This window comes from Lepidochelys olivacea, assembly GCF_965140295.1.
Source record: "Lepidochelys olivacea isolate rLepOli2 genome assembly, chromosome: 17".
Classification (NCBI taxonomy): domain Eukaryota; kingdom Metazoa; phylum Chordata; order Testudines; family Cheloniidae; genus Lepidochelys; species Lepidochelys olivacea.
In genome coordinates, this window is record NC_140427.1 from 13,872,449 (window position 1) to 13,900,179 (window position 27,731).

At 42.3% G+C, this 27,731-nt stretch overlaps 1 protein-coding gene across 2 annotated transcripts in view; it reads right to left on the reverse strand.

Moving 5' to 3' along the window:
• Positions 1-27,731, reverse strand: part of GALNT17 (polypeptide N-acetylgalactosaminyltransferase 17) — a 283,130-nt gene that overhangs the window by 201,505 nt on the left and 53,894 nt on the right. For both annotated transcript variants that reach the window (XR_014714398.1, XM_084651006.1), the window contains exon 2: positions 11,496-11,679. Coding sequence is in view for 1 of the 2 variants with exons in the window: in XM_084651006.1 (XP_084507132.1) it covers positions 11,496-11,679 (184 nt within the window). In the remaining variant the exon portion in view is untranslated. The remainder of the gene's footprint in view (positions 1-11,495; positions 11,680-27,731) is intronic.

Here is a 27,731-nt window from a genome sequence, read left to right on the forward strand (position 1 = left end):
TCCCTGGCAAATGTCATTCTTGCAATTTTGAATTGAAGTAAAGGTAAAAAATGTGCTCTCTTTCCCCTCAGCCTCATCTCATGAATGCTAGCTTTAAACACAAGGAGCTGTGACACATGGGCAGGACTTGATTTACTGTAACCTGCACACCTCGTGGGCATGGTGCTCCATCCCATCTAGTGATACTGAGACCAATTAATGAGTCTGCTACAGTCTTAGTGAAGGGCCATAGTAGAAGCTCATGCATTCAGCTCCAGAAGTCCCAGGTTCGATCCCGCCTGGGGTCAGTTGGTATTACATACTTGACACAATACCACATATACAGTAACTCCTCACTTAATGTAGTTTCACAGTTACATCGCTGCTCAATTAGGGAACGTGTTCATTTAAAGTTGTGCAATGCTCCCTTATAATGTTGTTTGGCTGCCTGCTCTGTACACTGCATGTAAGATTTTGTGGAAGAGCAGCAACTTTACAAGGGAGCATTGCACAAGTTCCTCTTTTCTGCCTCCTCCCCACACTTCCCCCTTAGAACTTTCTGGGAGGGAGAGGGAGGAGCGGGGAAGCGCTGCATCTCCACTCTTCCCCCTCCCTCCCAGAAAGTCCTAAGTGCGAAGCACTGGGAGGGAGGGGGAGCAGCGGGGAAGCGCCACATCTCCACTCTTCCCCCTCCCCCCCCCCAGAAAGCCCTTAGCACCACCAAACAGCTGTTTGGCAGCGCTTAGGACTTTCTGGGGGTGGGGAAGGAGCGGGGATGCGGCATGCTCCAGAGACGAGGTGGAGCGGGGACGGGAAGAGGTGGGCCTGGAGCATCCCCCAGCAAAGTCGGCGCCTGTTCTTCTCCGAGTAAGCTGCCACTGCTGCTGCAAAGGTGCTTCCTAGCGTCCTTGCCTGCAGCGGGCTGTGCCTGTTGGGGTAAGCCGGGGCACTTCCCCAACCACAGTACAGTACTGTACAGTATATAATGCCTTTTGTCTGCCCCCCCAAAAATTTTCTTGGAACTTAACCCCCAGCATTTACATTAAATCTTATGGGAAAACTCGATTTGTTTAACATCGTTTCACTTAAAGTTGCATTTTTCAGGAACATAACTACAACGTTAAATGAGGAGTTACTGTTTTCAAGTGAGGAAGCATTCCATCCATTAAACAAATTAAGGAAATTGCTAAGAGAATAATGCTCCTGCCTGCTACACCAGATCTATATCTATTGCAGGTCTGAACCCAAATTCACCAGAACTAAATCGCCCACAGGAACCTGTGTCCTTGCAGATGTAACAGACAAAAGTACTTTGTCAACAATCTACTGGGGCCTGTATACCTCTTACTTTAAAGAGAAATAAGATACCTGGACACAGAAGGATTTTGACAGGGAGAGGGAAAAAAAGGTTATATATAGTAGCCCAATAGGTCAGTCTCAAGTTCCATCTACCAGAGTCAAACATACCTAATTCCCAACACAGTTACTTCCTGGTCTGAGCCAGAAACAGCACCAAAATGCTGGAGGGTGTTCCTGCACTGAAGCACTTACAAATCCTATGGGGGTCTTCAGATTCATTCATTTTAGTCATCAGTACAGAACTATGTTGGCCTGATGCTCCCACCCCAAGCCAAAACACATCTCGAGGAATATATTCCTCAGGATACTATGACAGGGTTGGGCCAGATGGCTATAGGAGAATGATAGAAGGCAGATATATTAGCCCCAGGCTAAGTGGGTCCCTTTTCCCTGGGTAAGGCAACAGGGAAGGTTCCAGAACAATCAGGGACTTTCTGGAAACAATTAAAGCAGACAGGCTGATTACAACACCTGCAGCCAATCAAGAAGCTGCTAGAATCAATTAAGGCAGGCTAACCAGGGCACCTGGGTTTAAAAAGGAGCTCACTTCAGTTTGTGGTGCGCATGCGAGGAGCTGGGAGCAAGAGGTACAAGAAGCTGAGAGTGAGAAGGCGTACTACTGGAAGACTGAGAAGTATAAATATTATTAGACATCAGGAGGAAGGTCCTGTGGTGAGAATAAAAAAAGTGTTGGGAGGGGGCCAAGGGGAAGTAGCCCAGGGAGTTGTAGCTGTCACGCAGCTGTCACAGGAGCCACTGTAGACAGCTGCAATCCACAGGGCCCCCCATCCCTCCAATTCCCTACTTGATACCGGAGGAGTTGAACTGGACTGTGGGTTCCACCAGAGGGGAAGGTCTCTGGCCTTTTCCCTGATCCACTAGGTGGATCAGCGGACACTGCGGGGATCGTTCTTCTTCCTTTCCCCATGCTGGCCAGTGATGAGGCTAACTGAGTGAATGGCAGATTTGAGCCACGAAAGTGGCCAAACTGAGGGCTGCCGTGAACCTCTGAGGCAAGAAAAACTGCCAATAAGCGCAGGACCCACCAAAGCAGAGGAGGAACTTTGTCACAATACTCAAAGTGTGTTTTCTTTACTAAGACTCATGCTTACGTCTGCCTAAAACCCCACAGCAAGGAAACAGAAGTGCCTTTCTCTCCTTAACTGAACTTAAACATCTCAACCAGCTCTTAGGAATACTAGCGTTCTATGGTGGGACTGTTTAAGTGCCATCCCATTGTATGTCTTAGATTCTGTGGGAGCAAGTTCCAGAGATTTAAAAGGCCCTGACTCCAGCACACACGACAGGGGTCACAGGTTCTGGGTTCCTAAGGAGTGCAGATGTCAAGGCACATTGAGGTCCCATAGTTGTGAATGTCAGAGGTATTCCAGAGCCATCCTACTAAGGGCTTGAACCTGTCAAGATATAGCTTACGCTTAGTTAAATGAATGCCTATCAACAGATTGCATTAACAATTGCATGATAATTAAACCAGTTGAAATTTCAGTAGTTTCCTATTTCCTACAATATTTTTCATTGGAGAAAATCCAGAGGAAAGCAATAAAAATGATTAAAGGTCTAGAAAACATGACATATGAGGAAAGATTGAGAAAAAATGGGTTTGTTTAGTCTGGAGAAGAGAATACTGAGGAGGGACATAAGTCTTCAAATATGTAAAAGGTTGTTATAAAGAAGAGGGTGCTATATTGTTCTACTTAACCACTGAGGACAGGACAAGAAGTAATGGGCTTAAATTGCAGAAAAATAGATTTAGGTTAGACACTAAGAAAAACTTCCTAATTGTCAGGGTAGTTGAGCACTGGAACAAATTGCCTTGGGAGGTTGTGGAATCTCCATCACTGGAGGTTTTTAAGAACAGGGCAGACAAACACCTGTCAGGGATGGTCGAGATAATACTTAGTTCTGCCTCAGTGCAGGGAACTGGACTAGATGACCTATTGAGGTCCCTTCCAGTCCTACATTTCTATGATTCTATGTTAGAGCATAGTTAGCTCATGGGGGAATGCTACTTCAGCACAGATGCTTTTAAATGGAGGCTCCAAATGTCTCTGAATGGTGATGTACTCTTTTTTCCAGATAAATTTTAAGATTATAATGATGAGATATTACATTTACCTGCTAAGCACATAGAGAAGGGTAGACAAATGAAATGCCAAATCATTTTGTTAAGAGTCTGGGCACAGACATTACTGGAGCTTATTTTTATTAAACTTAATTTTAGATATGTCTTACAGAATGTTCTCTGAAATGGGAAAGCATCAGTTTGTCTGTGATGTTAGTGAAGGCTCCGATCAAATGTGTCTAGAAAGATTAGGACACAAAAGTTATATATTCCACATTCCATGTCATTAGGTTAGTAACAGATATTTTTAATTTTTAAGCAAAACTTTGTTGAAAACATTGCGGGGTTTCAACCAACTACAGGGCCAGTTGAAATTTTTCAACAATCAAAAATTGCTGATGGAATTCTGAAGAAACAAAAACCAAAAATTAAACATTGTTTTTTAAATGCCCAGGAAAATTTATATTTAATTTTTTTTAAACCAGCTCATCATAATGTTTTGAAATCAACTGCCAAGGAATCTGGCTTCCAATTCTATCTATCTCTGACAGATCCAACCCTGATTTTATTTTTTGACTCTCAATCAGACAATGAATACCTTGTAACAGGGGGGCCTGCCCCTTCAGGAATAGAATCCTGGGTCCAGCAAATCCTTATTACTAACGAGGCACAGCTCAACAGAGATCAGAGGCTGCTTTAGAAGCGAGTAGGTTCCAGCAGCCTGGGAGTTGGGACTGAGACTACAGATGGGAAAGACTTGGGAGGAGCCCTGATCAGAGGGTAAGTACACAGACTTGAGGAGACTTTCTTTTGTAAGAAAAAAAGAGAGCAAAACACCACAGGAATAAGACAAGATTTTAGTCGGGTAGAGCTGAGAGCAGCCTGTCAAGGCAGGGAAGAATTTCAGAGAGTACAACTGGGAGAGAAGAGTTTTGTGTCACTAAATTAGACCCTGGGAGAAGGAGCGTTATTGGAACAAAACCCTTGTGGTGTTTATTTAAGGAGCCCCTTGAAGGGGAAAATGGAGGCGAGGGGGTGATTGAGAGCAGCAACGCATTCACTCACTGGTGTATCTATCTTGGGACATCTGCATTCACGTTGCAGCTACAGCAAAAACATCTTCTGCAACATGCTTCACCTTCACCAGGATGCCAGTTTGAAGAAAAAAGCTTCCCTGAACCTCTTAAACTCTCGGTGCTTTCTTCCATCTTCCACTCAGAGAAAATCCCTGGAGCCCAAGAGCTACAGCAAAGTCCACAGGAATAAAAGCATATGAGGCCAAATGGTGGCAAAGAGCCCATTATTCAGAGACTATCAGTAAAGGCAGCTACAGAAATGAACTGTGTTGGTGACTCAGAATCGGGGGAGAACTGAGGCTAATGGCTGTGACTCAAACCCTGAACCCGTTACTTGGAATGATTACAATAATTAGTGCCCCTGATATGTCATTGGATATTTCTTAGAAAATGACTGTGGATGATGATCCACTTCTCCTGCTCATTCCAGTCCCCAAAAGCCATGTGGGCTAGCTAGCAAATACAAGCTCGAACAGCTGCATACTGGAAAAGACACAAGTCTATCTGTGCCATGCCTTACCCATGTCCTGCAAGGACCACATGGCAGCTGGTGAGTGGAGCAGAGTGTTCCATTAAAGAGGAAATACTCAGAATAATTAAAAAACAAGTTATGTGCTTTTTTTCTCCTTCCTTACCTTTGGATTTTTTCCCTTCACTTTAACCTATTCTGTTGGCTTTAACAGTGTCGTTATGCTAACAACAGATGTTCAAAGTACAGCAGGAGTACTTCACCTTCCCACAACTTGTCACAGTTCTGGGCAGACACAACACTTGTGGGCATTGTTTTTCTTAAATCTAGTCTTCATTCCCATGTCAAAATACCATTGGACCAGAATTTATTAGGATTCAAAAAGGTATTAGACATTTATCTAGATAATTAGAACTCCACATAGTTATATTAGACAGGATAAAAAAAAACAATATAAATTAGGGATATAAACCCATTGGTTAAGGGCACTCACTAACAGGGGTGAGAAAGAAATATAACCGAAGGGCAGATGGTTTCATAAGTGAGCTGTAGCTCACGAAAGCTTATGCTCAAATAAATTGGTTAGTCTCTAAGGTGCCACAAGTACTCCTTTTCTTTTTGTCCATTGTATGGTTTCTTGAACCTTTCTCTGAAGCATCTGCTGCTGGCCACTTTCAGAGACAGGATACTGGTCTACATGGTTCACTGGTCTGATCCAGTCTGTCAATTCCTACTTTTCCAGTAAATTTAGGAGGGTGTTATGTTCTATTAAATCAGAGTGTTCATGTATCACAGCACCACTGTATAAAGCAGAGGTGCACAAATCTGGCACCACAATGCGCTACAGTGGCCATCCACCAGGAGCCCAAAAATTACATCTTATTTGCATTTAAATGTGCCTTACGTTTAATATAAAATAAAACTCTCATCATCCTGTTTTCATGTACTCTTATCTTCCTTCACAGACGAATAGATATTGCTGCTTGAGTTCATCAGCAATCAACCCTGCAAACAATTAGCTTTTTCCTTCAGCACCAACTACATGCTAGAACATACAACGAGAGAGTAACACTGGCCTGCATTTCAGGGCATTGTGGGTCACGTAGAGACTCTGGGTAGCACTTTGAGCACTTCTGGTCTAATGGAAGTCAAGCCTAAGGCTCCATTAGCTGACAGAAGTAGTAGGCTCTTATCCTCCATGTAGATGTAATTTACACTTCATAATAGCATGCTTTATTGACATGACCAGCAGCTTTTGCTCAGTAGGTGACTGGGGTCAGAAGAATCAGTGTCGCAAAAGATCAGGATTGAAGTTTCACAACCAGATCTATCTTGAGGATGTTTGCATGGCATCAAAGCCAGTTTTATACCTGACGTGATCCAATATTATTATCACCCTCCTTTCAGAAAGGGTTCGAGACTGAAACCCTGAATCCAAACTCTTAAAACCGAGGACAGTTCAGCTCTGGAGCTGAGCTACTTTTATTCAGGAGAAAGCCATGCACTCCTTCTTTATCTTTTTCTTAAAATAACAAAAGAAAGAACAAGTGCCACTGAGTAGCACAAATTGCTACCTATGAATAGTTTGAGTCTGTGGGCATTATAATTGCCAAGTAGTCTCCAGTAGAGACGAGTATGTTTTTACAGTGATATTTAAAATTAATACATGCTTTATAATGCTTATCAGCCAGGGCTTTTTTAAACAGTTTTCCTTACTAATGTCGCAATTTTAAATCCATTTAGGCTGATTTCCTTCGACTTGAATCTATTTTAATCAGAGATCAGGATACTTGACTGAATTGGTTTTATAAAACTCTTCATAAAAATCAGCAATAAAAGAGCATTAGGAAAATAGAGAACAAATCTTGGAACAAGATGGGAGGGGGGAAATGAAAATTTCCAAATCCTCTAGCAAAGTCATAACCACTCCCCAATCAGACAAAACACCCACCTAAAATGCCAGGATACTCAATCCCTGAAGAAGCAAGTGCAAAAATATACTATGGAATGCTTCACAGAGACAAACACAAAATTACTGTACCCAAAAATGCCCCAGGTCAACCCTCTCCCAAAATATTAGCCAAGTCGCACAATCATTTTTGTAACAAACCCAAAAACTCAATGGGAGGGAAATACAAAATAACACACGCCAGATGTGACTGTTGTTTCTGCAGAAGAATCAACTGGGGTTGTGATAAGCTAAAAATGTTAATGAATTCAACCTCTCCTGCCCAACATCTCAAAGAATATTAATTCCCAAACTCAACTCACAAATTAACTGTGCTAGAGGTAAGAATTCTGGATGGGGAAGTTTGTGTAAGGAGCTCATATTCAGGTGTTAGAGAAGGCTCCTCACCAAGGTTTTTCAGTGTAGTAGGATTTGTAAATCAGGTAGCTAGAGGTGCAAACCCTTTGATGTGTATCTCCAGTTCATTTTGCTGATGCACGTGTAAATTGTGCCTGCACAAAGGAGATTTCGGCTTCAATCCCTTTGAAAAAATCATCTAAATATTTCTGTTTTCATTGTTCAGGGGGACTTGGAAACCATTGGTGGCTGCCTGAAACTTATCCAGCATGCAGATAAGTAAAGGACTTCAGCTTGTCATGACATTAAGTCCTTAACCCTTTCCCAGCATGCTGTATGTATTTAACCATATCTCCTTTTCGCATGATTATCAGTGGTCTGCAGATTCCACGTAATATCTCTGTCACTAACCTAATGACATGGAATGTGGATATATATCTTTTGTGTCTTAATCTTTCTAGACACATTTGATAGGAGCCTTCACTAACATCACAGACAAACTGATGCTTTCCCATTTCAGAGAACATTCTGTAAGACATATCTAAAATTAAGTTTAATAAAAATAAGCTCCAGTAATGTCTGTGCCCAGACTCTTAACAAAATGATTTGGCATTTCATTTGTCTACCCTTCTCTATGTGCTTAGCAGGTAAATGTAATATCTCATCATTATAATCTTAAAATTTATCTGGAAAAAAGAGTACATCACCATTCAGAGACATTTGGAGCCTCCATTTAAAAGCATCTGTGCTGAAGTAGCATTCCCCCATGAGCTAACTGTGCTCTAATATAGAATCATAGAAATGTAGGACTGGAAGGGACCTCAATAGGTCATCTAGTCCAGTTCCCTGCACTGAGGCAGAACTAAGTATTATCTCGACCATCCCTGACAGGTGTTTGTCTGCCCTGTTCTTAAAAACCTCCAGTGATGGAGATTCCACAACCTCCCAAGGCAATTTGTTCCAGTGCTCAACTATCCTGACAATTAGGAAGTTTTTCTTAGTGTCTAACCTAAATCTATTTTTCTGCAATTTAAGCCCATTACTTCTTGTCCTGTCCTCAGTGGTTAAGTAGAACAATATAGCACCCTCTTCTTTATAACAACCTTTTACATATTTGAAGACTTATGTCCCCCCTCAGTACTCTCTTCTCCAGACTAAACAAACCCATTTTTTTCTCAGTCTTTCCTCATATGTCATGTTTTCTAGATCTTTAATCATTTTTATTGCTCTCCTCTGGATTTTCTCCAACTTGTCCACACCTTGCTCAAAGTGTGGTGCCCAGAACTGCACACAGTACTCCAGTTGAGGCCTTATCAGTCCTGAGTAGAGTGGAAGAATTACTTCTCGTGCCTTGCTTACAACACTCCTGCTAATACATCCCATCCTGACTACAGAGCCTAAACCTGAAAAGAAAATAAATAATATTTGGATCAACCTAACCTGCAAAGATCACTCTTTTGACCCATATGTTAGGCATTTCCTCATATCTCCCTTCTGCTACAACTGTGTGGTTGAACAACTAGCCTGGAGTTGGTGAGGAAGGCAATTGACAGCTGCATGAGAATCCGAGATGCCAAGCCAAATGGCAGTATTACAAGTTAAGTGTCTGGTGACTGTCTTAATAGGAACATAAGGACATAGGACTGGAAGGGACCTTCTGGGTCATCAAGTCCAATCCCCTGCTGTCACAGGCAACCCCATCAGATTATTTATTTGTATTATTGTAGCACCTAGCAAGGAGTCCCTATCATGGACCAGGACACCATTTTACTAGACTCTGTGCAAATACAGAACAAAGAGACAGTAATCCCATTCATAAACTTAATGTGGGGTACCTCGGGTTCAATTCTTGGGACTAAATTCTCATTCCTTGGGCTAGCATGCTTGGGGAGTGCAGCAAAGGCAGAATACTCATCTATCCATTTGGTGATGGGAGAGAAGGGCCTCTGGGTGGATTAAAGCACAGTGCAGGCTGGCACTGAAGGGATGCCCATCAGACTGACTCAGCTAGAAGACTAGTGAGGCATAGTGCAGGGGGCAAATAGTTTATTCTGGGAACTCTAGCAGGACTAAGGAGCTGGCAGAAAAAGAAAGTAGAGGCTCTTTGCCCAATTCTAAAGAGCAACAGACATCTGTGAAAAACTGTGTCTGATACCACAGTGGGCGATGCTCTGCTGCCTGGAGTGGATCTTGGCCTCTCCTATCATTACCACCCACAATTTTACAAAAGTAACATATTAAGTTTTGTCCTGGTAAACTGTCTCTTGAGTTTAATCCCAACCAATTAAATTGTTCACTACTGAACGAGATTGTCTAGTGACTGAGTTAAGTGGGAAGGGAGAAAGCATCAACTGAGATCATGGATCATTCTACAAATACACTAGAAGCAAGAGGAAGACCAAGGACAGGGTAGGCCCATTACTAAATTGGGGGGGGGGAAATAACAACAGAAAAGCAGAAATGGAAATGGCAGAGATGCTTAATGACATCTTTGTTTCGGTTTTCACCAAGAAGGCGATTGGACGTCTAACATAGTGAATGCCAGTGAAAATGAAGTAGGTTCAGAAGAGGCTAAAACACGAAAAGAGCAAGTTAAAAATTAGGTGGACAAATGAGATGTCTTCAAGTCACCAGGGCCTGATGAAATACATCCTAGAATACTCAAGGAGCTGACTGAGGAGCTATCTGAGCCATTAGTAATTATCTTTGAAAAGTCATGGAAGACCGGAGAGATTCCAGAAGACAGGGAAAAAGCAAATATACTGCTCATCTCGAAAAAGGGAAATAAGGACAACCCAGGGAACTACAGACCAGTCAGCTTAACTTCTGAACCCGGAAAGATAATGGAGCAAATAATTAAGCAATCAATTCGCAAACAGCTAGAAGATAATTAGGTGACAAGTAACAGTCAGCATGGATTTGTCAAAAACAAATCATGTCAAACCAACCTGATAGCTTTCTTTGACAGGGTAACAAACCTTGTGGATGGGGGGAAGTGGTAGACATGGTATATCTTGACTTTAGTAAAGCTTTTGATACTGTCTCGCATGGACTTCTCATAAGCAAACTAGGGAATGCAACCTAGATGGAGCTACTATAAGGTGGGTGCAAAACTGGTTGGAAAACCATTCCCAGAGAGTAGTTATCAGTGGCTCACAGTCATGCTGGAAGGGATAACGAGTGGGATCCCACAGGGATCAGTTCTGGGTCTGGTTCTGTTCAATATCTTCATCAATGATTTAGATAATGGCATACAGAGTAGACTTATAAAGTGTGCAGATGATGCCAAGCTGAGAGGGGTTGCAAGTGCTTTGGAGGACAGGATTAAAATTCAAAATGATCTGGACAAACTGGAGAAATGGTCTAAAGTAAACAGGATGAAATTCAATAAGGACAAATGCAAAGAACTCCATTTAGGAAGGAACAATCTGTTGCACACATGCAAAATGAGAAATGACTGTCTACAAAGGAGTACTGTGAAAAGGGACCTGGGGATCATAGTGGACCACAAGCTAAATATGAGTCAACAGTGTAACACTGTTGCAAAAAAAGCAAAGATCCTTCTGGGATGTATTAGCAGGAGCGTTGTAAGCAAGACACAAGAAGTAATTCTTCCACTCTATATCATGTTGATTAGGCCTCAACTGGAGTATTGTGTCCAGTTCTGTGCTCCACATTTCAGGAAGGATGTGGACAAACTGGAGAAAGTCCAGAGAAGAGCAACAAAAATGATTAAAGGTCTAGAAAACATGACCTATGAGGGAAGATTGAAAAAATTGGGTTTGTTTAGTCTGGAAAAGACAAGACTGAGAGGGAACATGATAAGTTTTCAAGTATGTAAAAGGTTGTTACAAGGAGGAGGGGAAAAATGTTTTTCTTAACCTCTGAGGATAGGAGAAGAAGCAATGGGCTTAAACTGCAGCAAGGGAGGTCTAGGTTGGACATTAGGAAAAACTTCCTAACTGTCAGGGTGGTTAAGCACTGGAATAAATTGCCTAGGGAGATTGTGGAATCTCTGCCATTGGAGAGTTTTAAGAGGAGGTTAGACACAACACCTGTCAGGGATGGGCTAGATAATACTTAGTCCTGCCACAAGTGCAGGGGACTGGACTAGATGACCTCTCAAGGTCCCTTCCAGTTCTGTGATTCTATGGAGGAAATCAACACTGCTGGCTTATCACTCACACCAATGGTTTTGAGATGTCGATAATAAAGGATACTTACTTGGTTGGACGATAATCCGGTATGGAACGATCCAGTGAAATTTTCTCACTGAGGTAGGAATTATAGCCATATTTCTCATGTGGCCCCTTAGCTTTCTCTTCCTCTGCCGGGGAAAGGGTGGCAGGAAGCCCACCTTTACCACGCCCACCGTAGCCTTCAATGAGACCAAGCGACTTAGACAAACCTTGGGAAAGAAAAGAAAGATAATTGTTGTAGAGTGCTTATATATCAAATCACCACCACCACCCTTCTCTGGGGCGGTAGGTAGATGCTCTTCCTAGTAGCTGCAGCCAAATAGTTACACATTTCTCCCGGCAATAAGTGAATGTCTGTACAGACCAGCAAATCAGATGAAGGTACTTTAATTAAGGACTAAAGTTAGATATTCAGAGTCTGTCATACTCATTTTCACAATCCCATTTGTTTGGAGGGATTGTACATTTTCACAAAGGATATACTGTTACGTGTCTGTTTGTTCATATATCTACTATTTTAGTTTTCAGAGTAGCAGCCGTGTTAGTCGGTATCCGCAAAAAGAACAGGCGTATTTGTGGCACCTTAGAGACTAACAAATTTATTAGAGCATAAGCTTTTGTGGGCTACAGCCCACTTCATCGGACGCATAGAATGGAACATATAGTAAGAAGATATATATATATAGTGACAAAGTTCCTCCTCTACCTTGGTGGGTCTTGTGCTTATTGGCAGATTTGCTTGCCATGGAGCTTCATGGCAGCCCTCAGCTGGGCCGTTTTTCTGAACCCACAGTCCAGGTTGACTCCTCCTGTGTCTGACCAGGAGTTGGGAGGTTTGGGGGGAACCCTCTACTCCGGGTTCCAGCGCAGGGCTCTTTGGAATGCAGCTGTCCAGAGTGCCTCCTGGAACAGCTGTGCGACAGCTACAACTCCCTGGGCTACTTCCCCATGGCCTCCTCCCAACGCCTTCTTTATCCTCACCATAGGACCTTCCTCCTGGTCTCTGATAATGCTTGTACTCCTCAGTCCTCCAACAGTATGCGTTCTCACTCTCAGCTCCCAGTGCCTCTTGCTCCCAGCTCCTCACACACACACCACAAACTGAAGTGAAATCCTTTTTAAAACCCAGGTGCCCTGATTCGCCTGATTGAGTCTAGTAGCTTCTTGATTGGGTGCATGTATTCTAATCAGTCTGTCTTAATTGTCTCCAGAAGGTTCCTGATAGTTCTGGAACCCTCCCTGTTACCTTACCCAGGGAAAAGGGACCTACTTAGCCTGGGGCTAATATATCTGCCTTCTATTACTCTCCTACAGCCATCTGGCCTGACCCTGTCACTATATATATATATATATATATATATATTATACACACACACACATACAGATAAGTTGGAAGTTGCCATACAAACTGTGAGAGGCTAATTAGTTAAGATGAGCTATTATCAGCAGGAGAAAAAAACTTTTGTAGTGATAATCAAGATGGCCCATTTAGACAGTTGACCAGAAGGTGTGAGGATACTTAACTTAGGGAAATAGATTTTAGTGTCCATCACTATTGCAAGTATGTGCTTCCCAGTCATGCAAGCAAGGGAGTTGAGAAATTCATTATCTGCAGGGATATACCCCAACAGTTAACTAAAATGCAGTCCTGGAAAAAAGTTTCCCATCAGTAACCAACATGATGATCCCGCCTGGAGAACTGTACATACTGCAAACTCTATTTAGTTGTTAGGGAAGTTATGGTTATTTATACCTACTTCTCTTTCTCAGTGGGGTAATTATATATAAGGTTAGATGTCCCTAGGAGGAGAATGGGCTGAACACAGAATAAGAACAGAAACAAGTTGGGTAACTGCCAAGTGAATAATTTTTTTACTTAGTATGAACAGTGAATAGCATACAAATGTTGTTGATTTAAAAACAATTTTCCCTCCTAGCTTTCTTAAAGTGTAACCACATTCTTAGACCTTTATCAAAAGGATTTATTCATTCATATATGTGTAGCTGTAGGAATTAAACAAGGTTCAAGAATGAATCAAGGAAAATAAGAATAATAATGATTGGGGAGGTTGTGGGAAGCCAAGTTAAGACTTGCTTCACTCGTGATATAGAGCACCTGACATTTTAACATTTTTCACTAGTGGAGATTCAGACCTTTCTCTTTGGCAGATATTAAGAAGTTTGATGGATAATTTTTTTTTAAAACCTTGATATTTCCTTCTTCATTTTTATTTCCGAGAGCCCTGATTCGCAAAGCAGGGCTCTCCATCACCCTGCTAATGCTTAAGACAAGAGAGGATGGTCTTGTAGCTAAAGCACAGTAGTTGGAATTCACAGATCAGAGTTCTGCTCCCAAATTTGCCATGGACATCATGTGTAACCTTGGGCAGATGACTTAGCCTCTTTATGCCTTAGGTTCCCCATTTTCAAGACAGGGATTTTAAATACTTCTCTACCTTAAAGGGTTGTTGCCAGGCTTAATGAAAATCATTTGTGAGCATAAATCACCATGAAATCCTCTGACAGGAGGTGTTATTATTATCACAGCTTCTGAGAAGGGATCTCTATCTTGCCAACTCTCCAGATTTTATCATGAATCTCATGATATTTAAGGGCTGGAGTCATGCAAGTACACGAAAAATCTCAAAAAACCAGAAAGCAAATTGAACCCCTCCCCCCCAATAATTTATTATTTTTTTAAAAACCCTCATGATTTTAAGCTACTTGAGATTTTTGGGGGCTGACTCATAATACCTGGGGTTAGCAATACTATAGAACCAGGTCTCACACTTTGCTTTTAGGACAGCCTGGGCCATATTCTGATCTCACTAACACCAGTGAAAATTCAGAGTAACTCCCCAATGGATAGATATACTCCAGATTTGGACCCATAATGTTAATTCATTCTTCTTTACCCTGTTCATGAAATATTTCTACTGAGAACTCTCTGTGATGAGTGAAATTACCCTACTCTCTACCAGTGCTATTTCCTGGCTGGTAAGAATATAGCACAGAGTTATGAAATATTCCCAGGATGTCTTGCGTGCAGTCACATTTTATTATAGGTGCCTTAAGCTCCTGCCAGTTAGCTTTTAAAGTGCTGACCCCTTAACCTGCCTGGGTTTTATTTATTTACTTACTTAATTTACAGCTGTGCTCTTCCCTTACAACATTTACCAATGTTGTTTTTAAAAATATAGGTTTAAGAAGCACTTAATAGAATTATGAGCTCTCCATGCAAAAGTACTGAGCTAAAGTTTTTTTCTTCCTCTTTGGAGACCCCTTAGATGACCCTGAGGCTACATGTTGACAGGGTTTAGAACTTTATCTACATTAGGGGTTTGTTTAAGCAAAAGCTCCCTAGAGTTGCTAGCCCCAGCATAACTCACTGGTATGGAATGGTTGTCAGAATTTTTAATATCCTGTCTCACCCAACTCAGAGCAGGTCTAAATCACATGGTGTTAAAAATCTTGGCAGCCACAGGAGGTGTCCACCATCACTAACAGTGGTGGATCTGTATCGGTGCTCACAACGGTGGGACATCTTTGCTAAAGAACCCTAGTGTCGTCAAGGTTCTGTGTCTTGTGAACATGAAGCCTCACGGAACTGCGGAAGCTCCACAGAGTAAATAGCAAGAACTGACCACCCGCTCATCATCTCTGAATGAAAAAGCTCATCCTGTCATTAACTATTTTATTTTGAGAGATGAGTCATGATAGAAAGACACACAAGTGTTGATTCATATCGACCAACTAACCACGGAAGCTAATTTCCAGATATACATCTTTCTACGCTACTCCTCCATCGGCTCATGGTGTTACAGCAAAAGCTGATAAACTGATGTCAAACCATTTAATCAGTGAAATAAATAAAATATGTAATTCAATCATTCTGCACACACTAGGCAAGGGATCTGCAGTGAGCAAATATCCTCTTTCAGTGCCGTCCTATCTGATATATCAAGGCACCCAAAGGGGTCATCAGAAAAAATGAAAATCCCCAGGTGCGATGTGACAATTAGGATCTATGCATTTTACTCAGGGTCGGTCACATGCCTCCTCCCCCAGCTTAAGTTGTCAGAAAGGTTCACCAATGCAGCTAAAGTGTCACTTTGTTTTAAGGTGCTTGGAACTGAGGATCAAGAAATGTTTGGCGAGGATGTTAACAGCCCAGCTCTAACAGGAAAATGAAAGAGACAACATTTGTTTCCAGCTGGTTGAAAAGCTGTCTCCAAAAAGATGAGATTGAAGAGAAATAGTCAGATAGAGACCCTGATCCAGCAAATCACTTCAGCCTTTTTTCATTTTATTTTATTTAGGTAAAAAGGACCTTTAGGCACCCTTGGGGTAACTTAAAAATACAGCTTAAGTGCAGCAGTACAATTTCAGCTAACAACTCCACTGAAGCCAAATAACTTAAAAACTCAAATCCTCCTCAAACAATTCACCAAGCTCGTAATTCCTCCTCCCAACCACTCCGTTTTCAAATGCCTGGGAAAAGAGAGGAGTCTTTACACAACATTCCAACATACCAGTTGTGCCTCATTGTTTGCTTGTGCTCCCCCCACCACACAAACCCACACCTATTTTTTCTCATGTTGTTCTCAGATTATAAACTGTCTAGGGGCGAGAACTATCGTTTTGTTCTGTGTTTTTACAGCACCTAGCACAACAGGGTCCTTGTCTGTGACTGGAAATTCTAGGTGTTACTGCAAGACAAAGAAAGAATAAGTGTGCTGGAGATCATCAGATTTGGGCTATTTTGGACTATAAGGAAAGTTATTTCCAAAGATATAAGGCCATTAAAGAGAACAGTCTGCCAGGACCCCCCTCTCATTTATACCAATAGGACTGTGGTTTTCGCACCACTGTTGATATCAGCTCTGACAGTAGGGCGCATACAACATGCCTGTAGCTTTAAGCAAGAGTGGTATCATTGAGTTCAATGGGACTAGTTGCATGATTGAAGTAAAACGTGTGCTTAAGGCCTTTATAGGTAGTAAATATATTTTTAATTCTCTGTTTGCCTTTCACTGCTTCTAGGGACCCTATGTCTGGGTCTCAAAGAGTGAGTGATCTCCCCTACCAGGTCCATGCTGCTGACAGAGAATGAATCATTAGATGCTTCTGGTGATTTAGAAGCAGGGAAGAGTGAATTGATTCTGAAAAAAATAGAACTGACATGAACTTTTCCCAACATGTAAACCAAATCTTTATTATTCTGGCCAGGCACAGAAACATAACTGCCAAACTGCTGCCAGAAAGGTGCTTTTTTGCTTTGGTTCCATCCTGTCTAGAAGTGATAAACACCATTAATCTCACCAAGAAAGCCTGATATTAGGTGATTCTCTGCCCAATTTTACAAACTCAGGAGATTCAGACAGTTTGGATAAACGTCAGGTGTTGATCTGGACCAGATCTCTGAATATTTCTGAGCTACACCCATCATTAAATTACATTCTCCCAAATAACACCTCAGAAAGGGTATTTTACTCAAAGTCTCCCCCATTATTTGAATTCTGGGGCAAAGGAGCATCCAGCTCTTACACTGCTGCAATAAGTCTATGCCTGCAACTCTAAATATCTGAGCCACTCCCGCTGAAAAGCCAGAAATCAAATTCTCCAAGGACTTGCAAAGTGTTGGTTTTCTTAATGATAGTATAAAAATTTAATTTCTATAGCAAAATTATTCCTACACTAACACAGTTACAGTAGCTATATTCTTCTTCTCTTAAACTAGCAGTATATTTCATAACGAGACAGTAGCTTTCTCAGACAATAAAATACAATATAATGTGATACACAATCTTCGTTTACAAAGCACCCAGTCAAACAGACAGCCCATGCACAGTGCAACTAGGAAAATTTTTTTGCTATATTTCAGCACAACTGAAAATTAACATTAATCTGGCTTGGATAAATATTTAGGGAGTAAACTGCCTTCATTTAGACAGGGAGTTTGCAATAGAAAAGGCCTAAGGGTGCAAATGATCATTTACTGGCAAAGATTGTCCCAAGCCATAATCGTTGGATCCAAATTAAGAACTGAGTTTCTCTAAAAGGTCAGGACTGTTCAAATTCTGGGGTTCAGTTCAGACCGTTATAGAGCTTAGGACCAGCTGAAAAGTTTGGATCAATTCCAAACTTCTCCAAAGTCTGAGACTGTTTGCATCCAGGATTTTTGTTCATACCCTGGTCTTGTTATTAGCAGAATAAAAGCAGGACTTAGCAACAGAAAGCAACTCAGAGTTGGAAGACCTAAGAGACCTGGCTGGAATAGAGCACACAAGAAGGGCTGCAGCCATCCCACCTGGAGCTAAGATCTCAATGGGTCTCATAAGCTAAGCAGGGAGACTAGACAATACTTTGATGGGACACCATGAAGGAAACCCCAAGACACTGCACGAAGTGGTGCAAGTAATTTAATAAGGACCCTCTTCCTTCCAAGCATGTACTGAAACAATTGCCCCCAGCAGGTATTGTGCTTCTGGAGGTGCCATCTTTCAAATGCACCTGATCACTTCTGGTCACTAAAGATGCATGTTCCTTTTTTTCCCCCAAGAGAACCGTTGTCCCAGACAAATTCTGAATAAATTACATACCACCACCCTAAATTTTCCATGTAGTTTCAAATGGATATAGTATTCCTTTGCTCTTCCTAATTTCTTGTGTACTGTTGCGGGGTGGTTGAACAGCTGTTATATTCCATTCCAAAGTGCCTACATACCAGTGGTGAAGTGATCCTTGAAGATGGTCTATAGTTTGTAAAGCTCAATGGGATAACATACGCTGTAATAAGTCATATTAAATCAGAAGGTACAACATACATTATTTGAAAGAAAGGCTCTACATTATACAGTCCATGCACTGATACTTTGAGGCCCCTGACAAGTAATGGAGTGACCCATACTGTATGATCAGATGACTGTCTGTTCCAGGCATCTAGATACTCTGTTTGGATCTGTATGATTCAGAAAGTGCATTTGCAGGAAGGCCAAGAGAAAGAGCATATTTCAGCAATCCAACCTATTTATAATGACTGTATGAATAAAGCTCACAGCACTGGGCAAGGTAAGGGAACTCCTTAACCTGGCAATATTACTTAAGTGCTATTCGTTTTAAGAAAAAAAAAGCTGATCAAGTGGTGGCAAGAAATGCTCAACTAAAAGGAAACTCAGCGTCAAAAACACAGCCAAGATCTGTATGGATTTTGCTGACATAAAACCCAAGGCATCCAAATGCAAACCAAGGAAGTTCACCTTAGTCAGCCTCTGCCTAAGACCAGCCCACAGAGATTCATTCGTAGTAGGATATAGGCACAACCAATTTTTTCCCCTTCTACAGGAATGAATTTATGTCAGATGTCTAAGCCAGTCTAACAGACTATCATACATGGACAGGTGTCAAAAGGGGGGAAAATAGTTATATCTATATTGATAGTAGGAAAAAATCTACAGCACACTGCCTCTCGTTAAAAACTGAAAGCAATAACGACATACAAAAATTAAATACGGGTGCCCGTGTTGCACTGTCATTTCTAAAGGCACAAAATTGCCTTCAGGGTCAGTAAAATCCAACTTTTTGACACAACTGTATGTTGATGCCCTACAGAAACATATCTTCCTCATCCATGTGCCGATGTCCAGATTTGCCTATGTATTAATGAACTTGGCAGACTTCCTCTAGTACAAGTACTGGGATAGAGCCTTAGAAGGTATCTATTGGTATAGCTCCATTTAGTTGAGGTTCTGGCCAGCTACACTTATTATTTTGTCCTCTCTAACTTTTCCCTATCTGCCGTGCTCCCGAGCTCTGTTTGTTCTTTGTAAGCAATTCTGGAAAAGGACTCCGTCTTGTGTTGTGCGTAGTGCTGGTTGAAAATTTTCCCACTGAATGTTTTTCCATCAGAAAATAATGATCAGTCCAAACTGAAAGATTCTACGGGATCATGTCAACTTTGATGAAATTTTGTTTAGGAAAAAAATGGAAATGAATCATTCTGATAAGGTCAAAAGGTTCAGTTTCAATCATATTTGTTTTGACCTTATTAGAATGGTACGTTTTGATCTTCCTTTTCAAAATGACTTTATTTTGAAGTTTATTTTTATTGTTATATTATTTTTTATTTTTACTTTATAATGTATATTTTATGAGTTTATATTTATTATTTTATTTGTATTTTTATATTTTTAATGTTTCTGTTTTCTTTCATAAAATAATTACAAATAAAATGATATAAAAATAATAACAAATGGTGTAACTGACCCAAAATGAAATGGTTTCAAAACTGATGTGTCTTGGGAAATTTTGAAATTCAATATTTCATTCCGAGTTGGAATAATTTCCCCCCCCCTGAAATGGCAGAAATTCCAGTGAATCCTGGTTCTCAGACAGCTCTAGTCATTGGGGCTGGTCTATGATTGGGGTCCCCAGACATTACCATAATACAAATAATAAATAATAATTCTACTCACAATTGTTGCTGTTGAGAGATGTAACATGCACCTTTCTCAACCCCTCTCTTCTAGCCTACTCTTTCAGCGTATGAAAGAGTTATCAGGACAATACTCCCAGTCCCTGCCAGCTCAGAGTAAATGCACTGGATCTGGATGGAATACAGTTCTGCTTGGCAGGCTGCATCCAGAGCTAATGGTATCAGCATATTTTTTTTTTAAAAAAAGGCAAATTTCTCCCTCTTGCCCCTATTCATTTAAATGGGAGAAGCACCTGTGTATCAGAGGGCAGAAGGTGACTCTAAGAGTCTGTCCTGCAGAGGTCGGAGAGCAAGAATCAAGGAAAACATGAGGACAAGCATGAGGAATGGAAGGGTTACTGAGAGGGTGGGTGAGAAGATGTTGGAGGGAAGGTCAAAGGTGCGGAGGGATAAAAAATATTGGCGATCCAGGTCCCATTTAGTATTGACACACTATCTACCTGTCAGTGCATTTCATCACCTCTAGGACACTTAGCTGGCTCTGTGTATTGTTTTTCCAAGGTTTCTCACTCCATTTATTGTGCAGTTTAACTTGGCTGATTCATAAGTGTGACAATTTGTTTCCTCTATGGCAAACAGCAAGAAATCCCTACAAAGCCCTTCGCTCTAGTTTCTTTCTCATAGGGCTGGACAGCTCTAATCATGGCTGATTTGGTCTGTTTCACACTCTTCTCTGAAATATAAATCTGTTGGCTATTTGTTGAGGCTCCAAGATGGAGGAGGGAGGCGGGGGAAGGAAAGTCCAACATAAGCAACTGCAACTGTGAATGATCCACTAACCTTGCTGTCTTGTCAGGGTAAATTTTCAGCACAGAGAGTTAGACCCCATGGCGCCCATTAACACTGATTGAAACAGTGAGTTTAAACTGCCATGCTAAAGATTTCTCTTGCAAAGCCTCTGGAATGAGATATATTTATTATATGCTCTCTAAAATGTTATACAGAGAGATTGTTTTTAATTATATTTAATATAATCAAATGTGTAACATTATAGTATTTTACATTACAGACAACGTAACTAGGCTGATAATGCCTAGACACACGTTGGGTGCTTTACAGTTCAAAAAGAAAGACAAGGCTCTTGCCCCATGCAGCCTACAGTCTTCCACCCCTATTTAGCAAACATGTACAACCAGTAACCATATGCACATGACTAGTTCCAGCAGTGTCCCAGATCTGCTCACATATGTGAGTTTTGGCACCTAATCTTGATGAGAGGAGTTAACAAACAGTAGCAGCTACAGATAGAGAAGGCCATGATGTTAAAGTAGGAAGGCCATGGGTTAAAGTATGTGGTTACTATGTTCAGGCATGTGCATATCTGGGCATTCCCATAAAAAGGTTTCTCTAATGTAGGGGTGGGCAAACTACGGTCCGCAGGCCAGAGCCATTTAAAGCCACTCCCGCTGGGGAGTGGGTTCTCGGGCTTGCCCCGCTCCGGCACTCCAGCCGGGGTGCCAGGTTGGGGGCCACACCATGCAGCTCGGCTCTGCTCCTGTGCTCCAGCCAGGGTGGCGGCCACACCATGCGGCTCCCAGAAGCCATGGCATGGCCCCGCTCTGGGGCACAGGGTTGGGGGCCACACCACGCGGCTCCCAGAAGCAGCCGCGTGGCCCTGCTCCAAAGGTCGGGGGCCGCTCCACGTGTAGGGGCCGGAGAAGGGACATGCCACTGCTTCCAGGAGCCGCTTGGGGTAAGCACCACTCGGAGCCTACACCCCTGAGCTTCTCCCCACGCCCCAACCCCCTGCCCCAGGCCTGATCCCCCTCCCGCTCTCCAAACCCCTCATATCCCAGCATGGAGCACCCTCCTGCACCCCAAACCTCTCATCCCCAGCCCCACCCAAAGCCCACACCCCCAACCAGAGCCCTCACTCCCTCCCACACCCAACCCCAATTTTGTGAGCATTCATGGCCCACCATACAATTTCTATTCCCTGATGTGGCCCTCAGACCAAAAAGTTTGCCCACTCCTGCTCTAATGTAATAATCACAGGCTAGATTCTGACTCAGGCTAAGTACCTGTGCAAGGAACTAAGACCCACCTTACACACACCCATATTGAGCTACCTGGAATTTAGCTCTAAGAGTAAGCATGACAACTTGCTTGCTTACTGCCTACCCAGAAGAGATGGGTGGGGATTACATTTTCACCCTCTCCAAAGCCCCTTTACGATACCAGAATGGTGTAAAGAGACCTTAGTGTGACTTTCAAGGGGAACTGTGAGTTATTTTGGGGAAGTTGTATGGCCTGTGTTCTACAGGAGGTCAGACAAGATGATTACAATGGTCCCTTTTGGCCTTAGAATCCATGAATATGCACTCATATTAAAAATCAGGCGATCAGTTTTTGATTTCTTTCTGAAGTTCTGTCCAAGTGGTTAACAGAAATTATTCTACATATTTTCCTCCCACAGAATCTATTATTTTCAGGTCAGATTTTCTCAGGAGAAGTTGTTAATTTAGAAAATCCACATAGCTTTTCCCCCCTTTTCTGTGAACCACTTTTGTTGTCTGCAGGGGGGGGGAAATCACCTCACATATTATGTGGGCATTTATTTTTAATCTGGCAAGAAAGGAAATGCCACGTTTTAGTGCACGCATTATAACTCACCCCATTCCCTTTGTTATGTGAATGGGCACACATAATACATTCTTGTTCACACCAAGCCAAGCTATATTTCCATAACAGAGCCTTTGATAACCATGAAAAGAAAAAATGCAGAGAACTCCACAAAGTTCACTGGAGTTCTCACCATACAGATCTAATTTAGCTACAAAGACCCTAAGATACATTGAGTTTTACAATGGGACTCAGCATATATTTCTACTTGAAGTTTCTGCAAAAGGCTAACAGAGCCATGTTCCATATCATCCTCCCAGGTCTACAGTTCAACATTTCTCATTAAAATGCTCTTTAAAGTGCTGGTTACTTTGGACTCAGTGTCTCCCAGAATGGCCAGTCCGAAAAGAAATAAGAGCATCTCAATTCAAATATGTAATTGTTATGCAAATTTATCCACAGAAAGAGAAACTTTGGGTCAATATATGTATTTTCTGCAATCACCTACATGTGTTTTCCTGCTAATTCCTTTACTGAGCTATCGACTTGTTACTTTTTAAGGTCAAGAAAATCTATTTTACAGGGTTTTGCTCAGTACATTTAATCTTTTATATAGGCTTTTCTCTGGCTGTGCTTGGACACCAAGTCTCACTTGGAGACTTAACAATTCATTGGTGGTTCACCAGTGGGAATTTGGACCATTCAGATACAAAGGGCACCCTAGAGAGTAATTTTCCTTCTTCTCATTTGTTTGTGCTTACAAATAGGTCAAAAGGGTGACATGGCAAGACTTGTAATATCTGAGGGCACTTATAAGAGATGCAATTCAGTAACAGAAGAGGAACATTTTGTACTGTGATTCTTCTTCCCCTTAGCTCCCCCCCTCTCACACACATAGTATGAAATGCATACTAACCATATAGGATCCAAAATGCACATTATTAATTAATCAAGATGTTGTATGTAATAAAAATATACTAGTAATGAAACAGTACATGTATATATAGATATATATATATGGGTATATGCATATCAGCACCCCTTGTAGGACAGAATTATAACCGTTCAACTGGATTATAATCTCTGTACTACTTACAGTGAAAGTAGAGTGTCATATAGCTCAAGTACTAGGAGCCAGAGCTTTGGAGTCAATGAGACTACTCACATGTTTAAAGTTAAGCATGTGTATATGTGCTTTGCAAGATAGGGGTTTTGAAACAAGAGATTCAGCATTTGCTCTCTACTGTCAATGCAAAATTATGAATGGTGAGATTGCACAGCAGAATGATAATATGGAATTCCTAGAAGGCCACAGATTTGTGTCTGATAAAAGGCTCTAAGTGCTTTAACACATAATTCATGTTCAAGGAAGCTAAATATATTACTTCGATTTTAAACTCTTTGAGGCGGGGACCATCTTTTTGTTCTGCATTTGTACAGCAACTAGCGTACTGGGATTCTGGTCCATGTTTGGAACCCAAGTTGTATGCTTCTGCAATACAAATAAACAACAACAACAACAAATTCCACCCATTTTTCAGATGGTCAAACAGAGGTTGAATAACTTGTTCAAGGTCATTCAGTCAGAAAATGCAATGTGTAGGAACAGAACGCAAGAGGCCTGTCTCCAAATCTTCTGATCAAACCATTAAACCACACAAGCAATTTATGAAATCTAAAAAGTGTTCTACATTCAGAATAAAAACCTGGGCAATTGGACTTCATTTAATCTTATATACATGAAAAATGTCCTGAGTGTATAATGTTATAATTTGGTGACAATACTTCTACTTAAGATATTCTCTTTTCCAAACTACACTTAATTTTTCTGCACAACACATGCCTTCTTCCTGTGGTTATCTTTGTAAATTGCTGCATTTTAAGGTGAGGTAATATACTGCAACGTACTGTAGTTCTAGTCTCCTTGAACATTTAAATCCCAGTTATTTTGCTTAGCCAAATTCGTTTACATGGTACATAGCAGCCCCTTGATCTTAGTACATGTCCTCCACAACTCAACTGCTGTTTCACAGCAGTCAGAACCGTTCAAATTCCTAAGTAGATGCTGCAGGGTTCTACATTGGGGTGGGCAAACTTTTTGGCTTGAGGGTGGCATTGGATTTCGGAAATTGTATAGAGGGCAGGTGGTGTGGCCCGCCTCCCCCCATTTACTCCCCCCCCCCCCGCTTCTCACCCCCTGACGCCCCCCCGTAACTCCTGTCCCATCCAACCCCCCCGTTCCCTCACGGGCCCCTGCCCCATCCACACACACCCCTGCTCCCTGACCACCCCCGGAACCCCCGCTGCCCCATCCAACCCCTCCTCTCATTCCTGATGGCCCCCCTGGGACCCTTGCCCCATCCAACCACCCCTTCTCCCTGTCCCCTGACTGCCCCTGGAACCCCTGCACCTGACTGCCCCTCGCCACCCCATCCAACCACCCCTCCTTCCTGACTGCCCCCCCAAGACCCCTGCCCTATCAAACACCCCTTCTCCCTGTCCCCTGACTGCCCCTGGAACCCCTGCCCCGACTGCCCCCCACCGCCCCATCCAACCCCCACTCCTTCCTGACTGCCCCCTGGAACCCCTGCCCCCATTCAACCCCCCGGTTCCCTGCCCTCTGACTGCCCCGACCCCTACCCACACCCCGGCCCCATGACCACCACCCCGAACTCCCCTGCCCTCTATCTAATCCCCCGTGCTCCCTGCCCCCTTACTGCGCTGCCTGGAGCACTGGCAGCTGGAGCTGGGCCACGCTGCCGCCACCACCGTGCAGCACAGAGCACCGGGTCAGGCCCCAGGAGCTCGCAGCCCCGCCGCCCAGAGCATCACGCCGGCGGCGCAGTGAGCTGCAGCTGCAGGGGAGGAGGAACAGTGGGGGAGGGGCAGGAGCTCAGGGGCCGGGCAGGAGGGTCCCACGGGCTGTAGTTTGCCCACCTCTGATCTACATGAATCTAAACAAATATATGGAGACTAAATCTCATCTTTGAGTAGATAATGTATAGGGATTCAGCCCACTCTACCGAATAATGCCTAAACTGGCCAATACCTGGCTCGAAAGAGCTGTGCCTTCTATTTATTCCTTATTGATATTAGCCTAAAGAAACACCATTACTTATTGTTTCTCTGTTTGTAGGTGATTTATTTACCAATTGGGACATAATTCGTGCTGCAGATGTAGGTCAGAAGAAAAGTCCGAGTGGTACAAATTTGCTTACATAGGAGACACTGCTTTCCTACAATGCCTAGCAGCTCCTCAGTTCTGCAATTCAAAGGGAATAACAAATGACCAGGAGTAAGCAAGGGAACAAGAGAGGAGGCAGCCAGCAGTTTTACCAACAGGTCTTTTATACTTGATTTTTTGGTTTTTCAGATATATTCTTAGACCAACGTGTACAAACCAAACCAGTTTTAAGCATTTGGAAAATCCACTTATAGGAGCAATGTCAAAAGTAAGGCATCTGTAATAGCTTCTCTGGAAGGGTCATTGCGACTTTCATTCTCTCCGTGATAGAAGAAAGGGCTTCTTTAATCCTGACATGACAACATAGCGGAAAGCTTGTCTTTCCACTTTAACCACTGCTGGCTTTTAGGATGATTACTATCCAATGGTTCATCTTCTGCCAATTCATGTTCTTTACAAGCTCCCTTCACTTTGGTCACCATGTTTGTCCTACTGCCTCTCTTCGCAATACCACCCATATATTTTTCTTTGATTTGCTATCTATCCTGTCCCTTTTGCTTCACTTTCTTATGGCTGTTGTGTGCCTATGTTTCAACCACATGTACCATGACTGGCAACACATCTTCAGTACCTTGGACCTCTCCTGGAGCTGCTGCACACGTGACACTTATGCTGAAGTCAACAGGAGTTGTGCTCATGCAGTACTGCCAAGAATGGGCGCCTTTAGTGGGGTACTGGAGTTCATTCTCCTTTTTTTCATTCTTCTTTTTCAAATTCCTCTTTCTGGTTTGAATCCACATATGAGAGTTGGTTAAGGCAACCAAAGGCATTAAACCTCTTCTTCTTTTACCAATGTTACACCCAACATGATTTCATTCTCCTGTATATTCATTCTAACTCCACTTTCTTAACTCAAAAAATGCAGACCTATCAGGATTTCAAATATCCCAGTGTTCAGGCCCATTGAGACACAGGGTGTTGGTTTGGCCCATGATTTATCATCTGGATACCCATCAGATTAGGAAACAGAAGGGGGTGTTTAAATCTGGGGTTTGACCCATATCTGCTTTGTAGTCTTTGGGAAGGTGAAGCAAATATTGAGAGCCATCTATAACCTTGATGTGACAAGGTATCCTTAAGTGACATTGACACCCTCCCACAATCAACCTTTACCTTAGATAAATAGACTATTATTATTTGGAGGAGCCCATGTGCTAAATGGCTCCTGCTCTAAATTTAATGATAATATATGAGGTCATCTCAGTATTTGCCAGCAGTCTCTATACTTTCCTATGCAAACTAAAACAAATGCCTAAAATACAGAACCAAGGTTACTTAGGCTACATCTGCACTTGGAGTTGGGGCTCTGATTCGCAGCTGGAACAGACATGCTCTCGCTCGCTATCATAAAGCTAGTGCACCACAGTAGCATGACCAATGGCAGGTTGAAGCATGGGCTAGCCACCCCGAATGCATACCTACAGGGTCTGATGCACTTGGATATACTCTGCTTTGAAACAGGAGTACATCAGTGCACACAAGGGAACTTTTAGTGTGTGGTAACAGGCTTCACATGGACAGCTAGTACATGGCACACTAGCATGCTGCAGATTTACACCCTGCTTGCTGCTCATTAACTGTTGGTCTAGGCGAGCCCAAAACCAATAGGCAATTTGGCAAAGATTACCACTGTAGATCAATTTAGGGATGAATGTAGTGATTACAGCATAGCTAAACCAATCTGATTTCAGACCCTGTCTCCACTGTACCTAACCCACTTTATCTCTTTTTATTCATCATCACACCTTGAAGCTGCAAATCAGACCAAACAGTCCCCAGCTTCTATTACTAGCAGGTAAACAACACCATAAACCATAGTTTTCAGTGTGTGCACAGACAGATATAAATGTATATTAGTAAAAATAATAAATATGTTTTCTCCTTGGAAGCTCTAAGCACATTCTTGTATGGCTCTAGCTACAATGCTGGCAATCAAGAAGCACTTTAATATGATTTAGTAT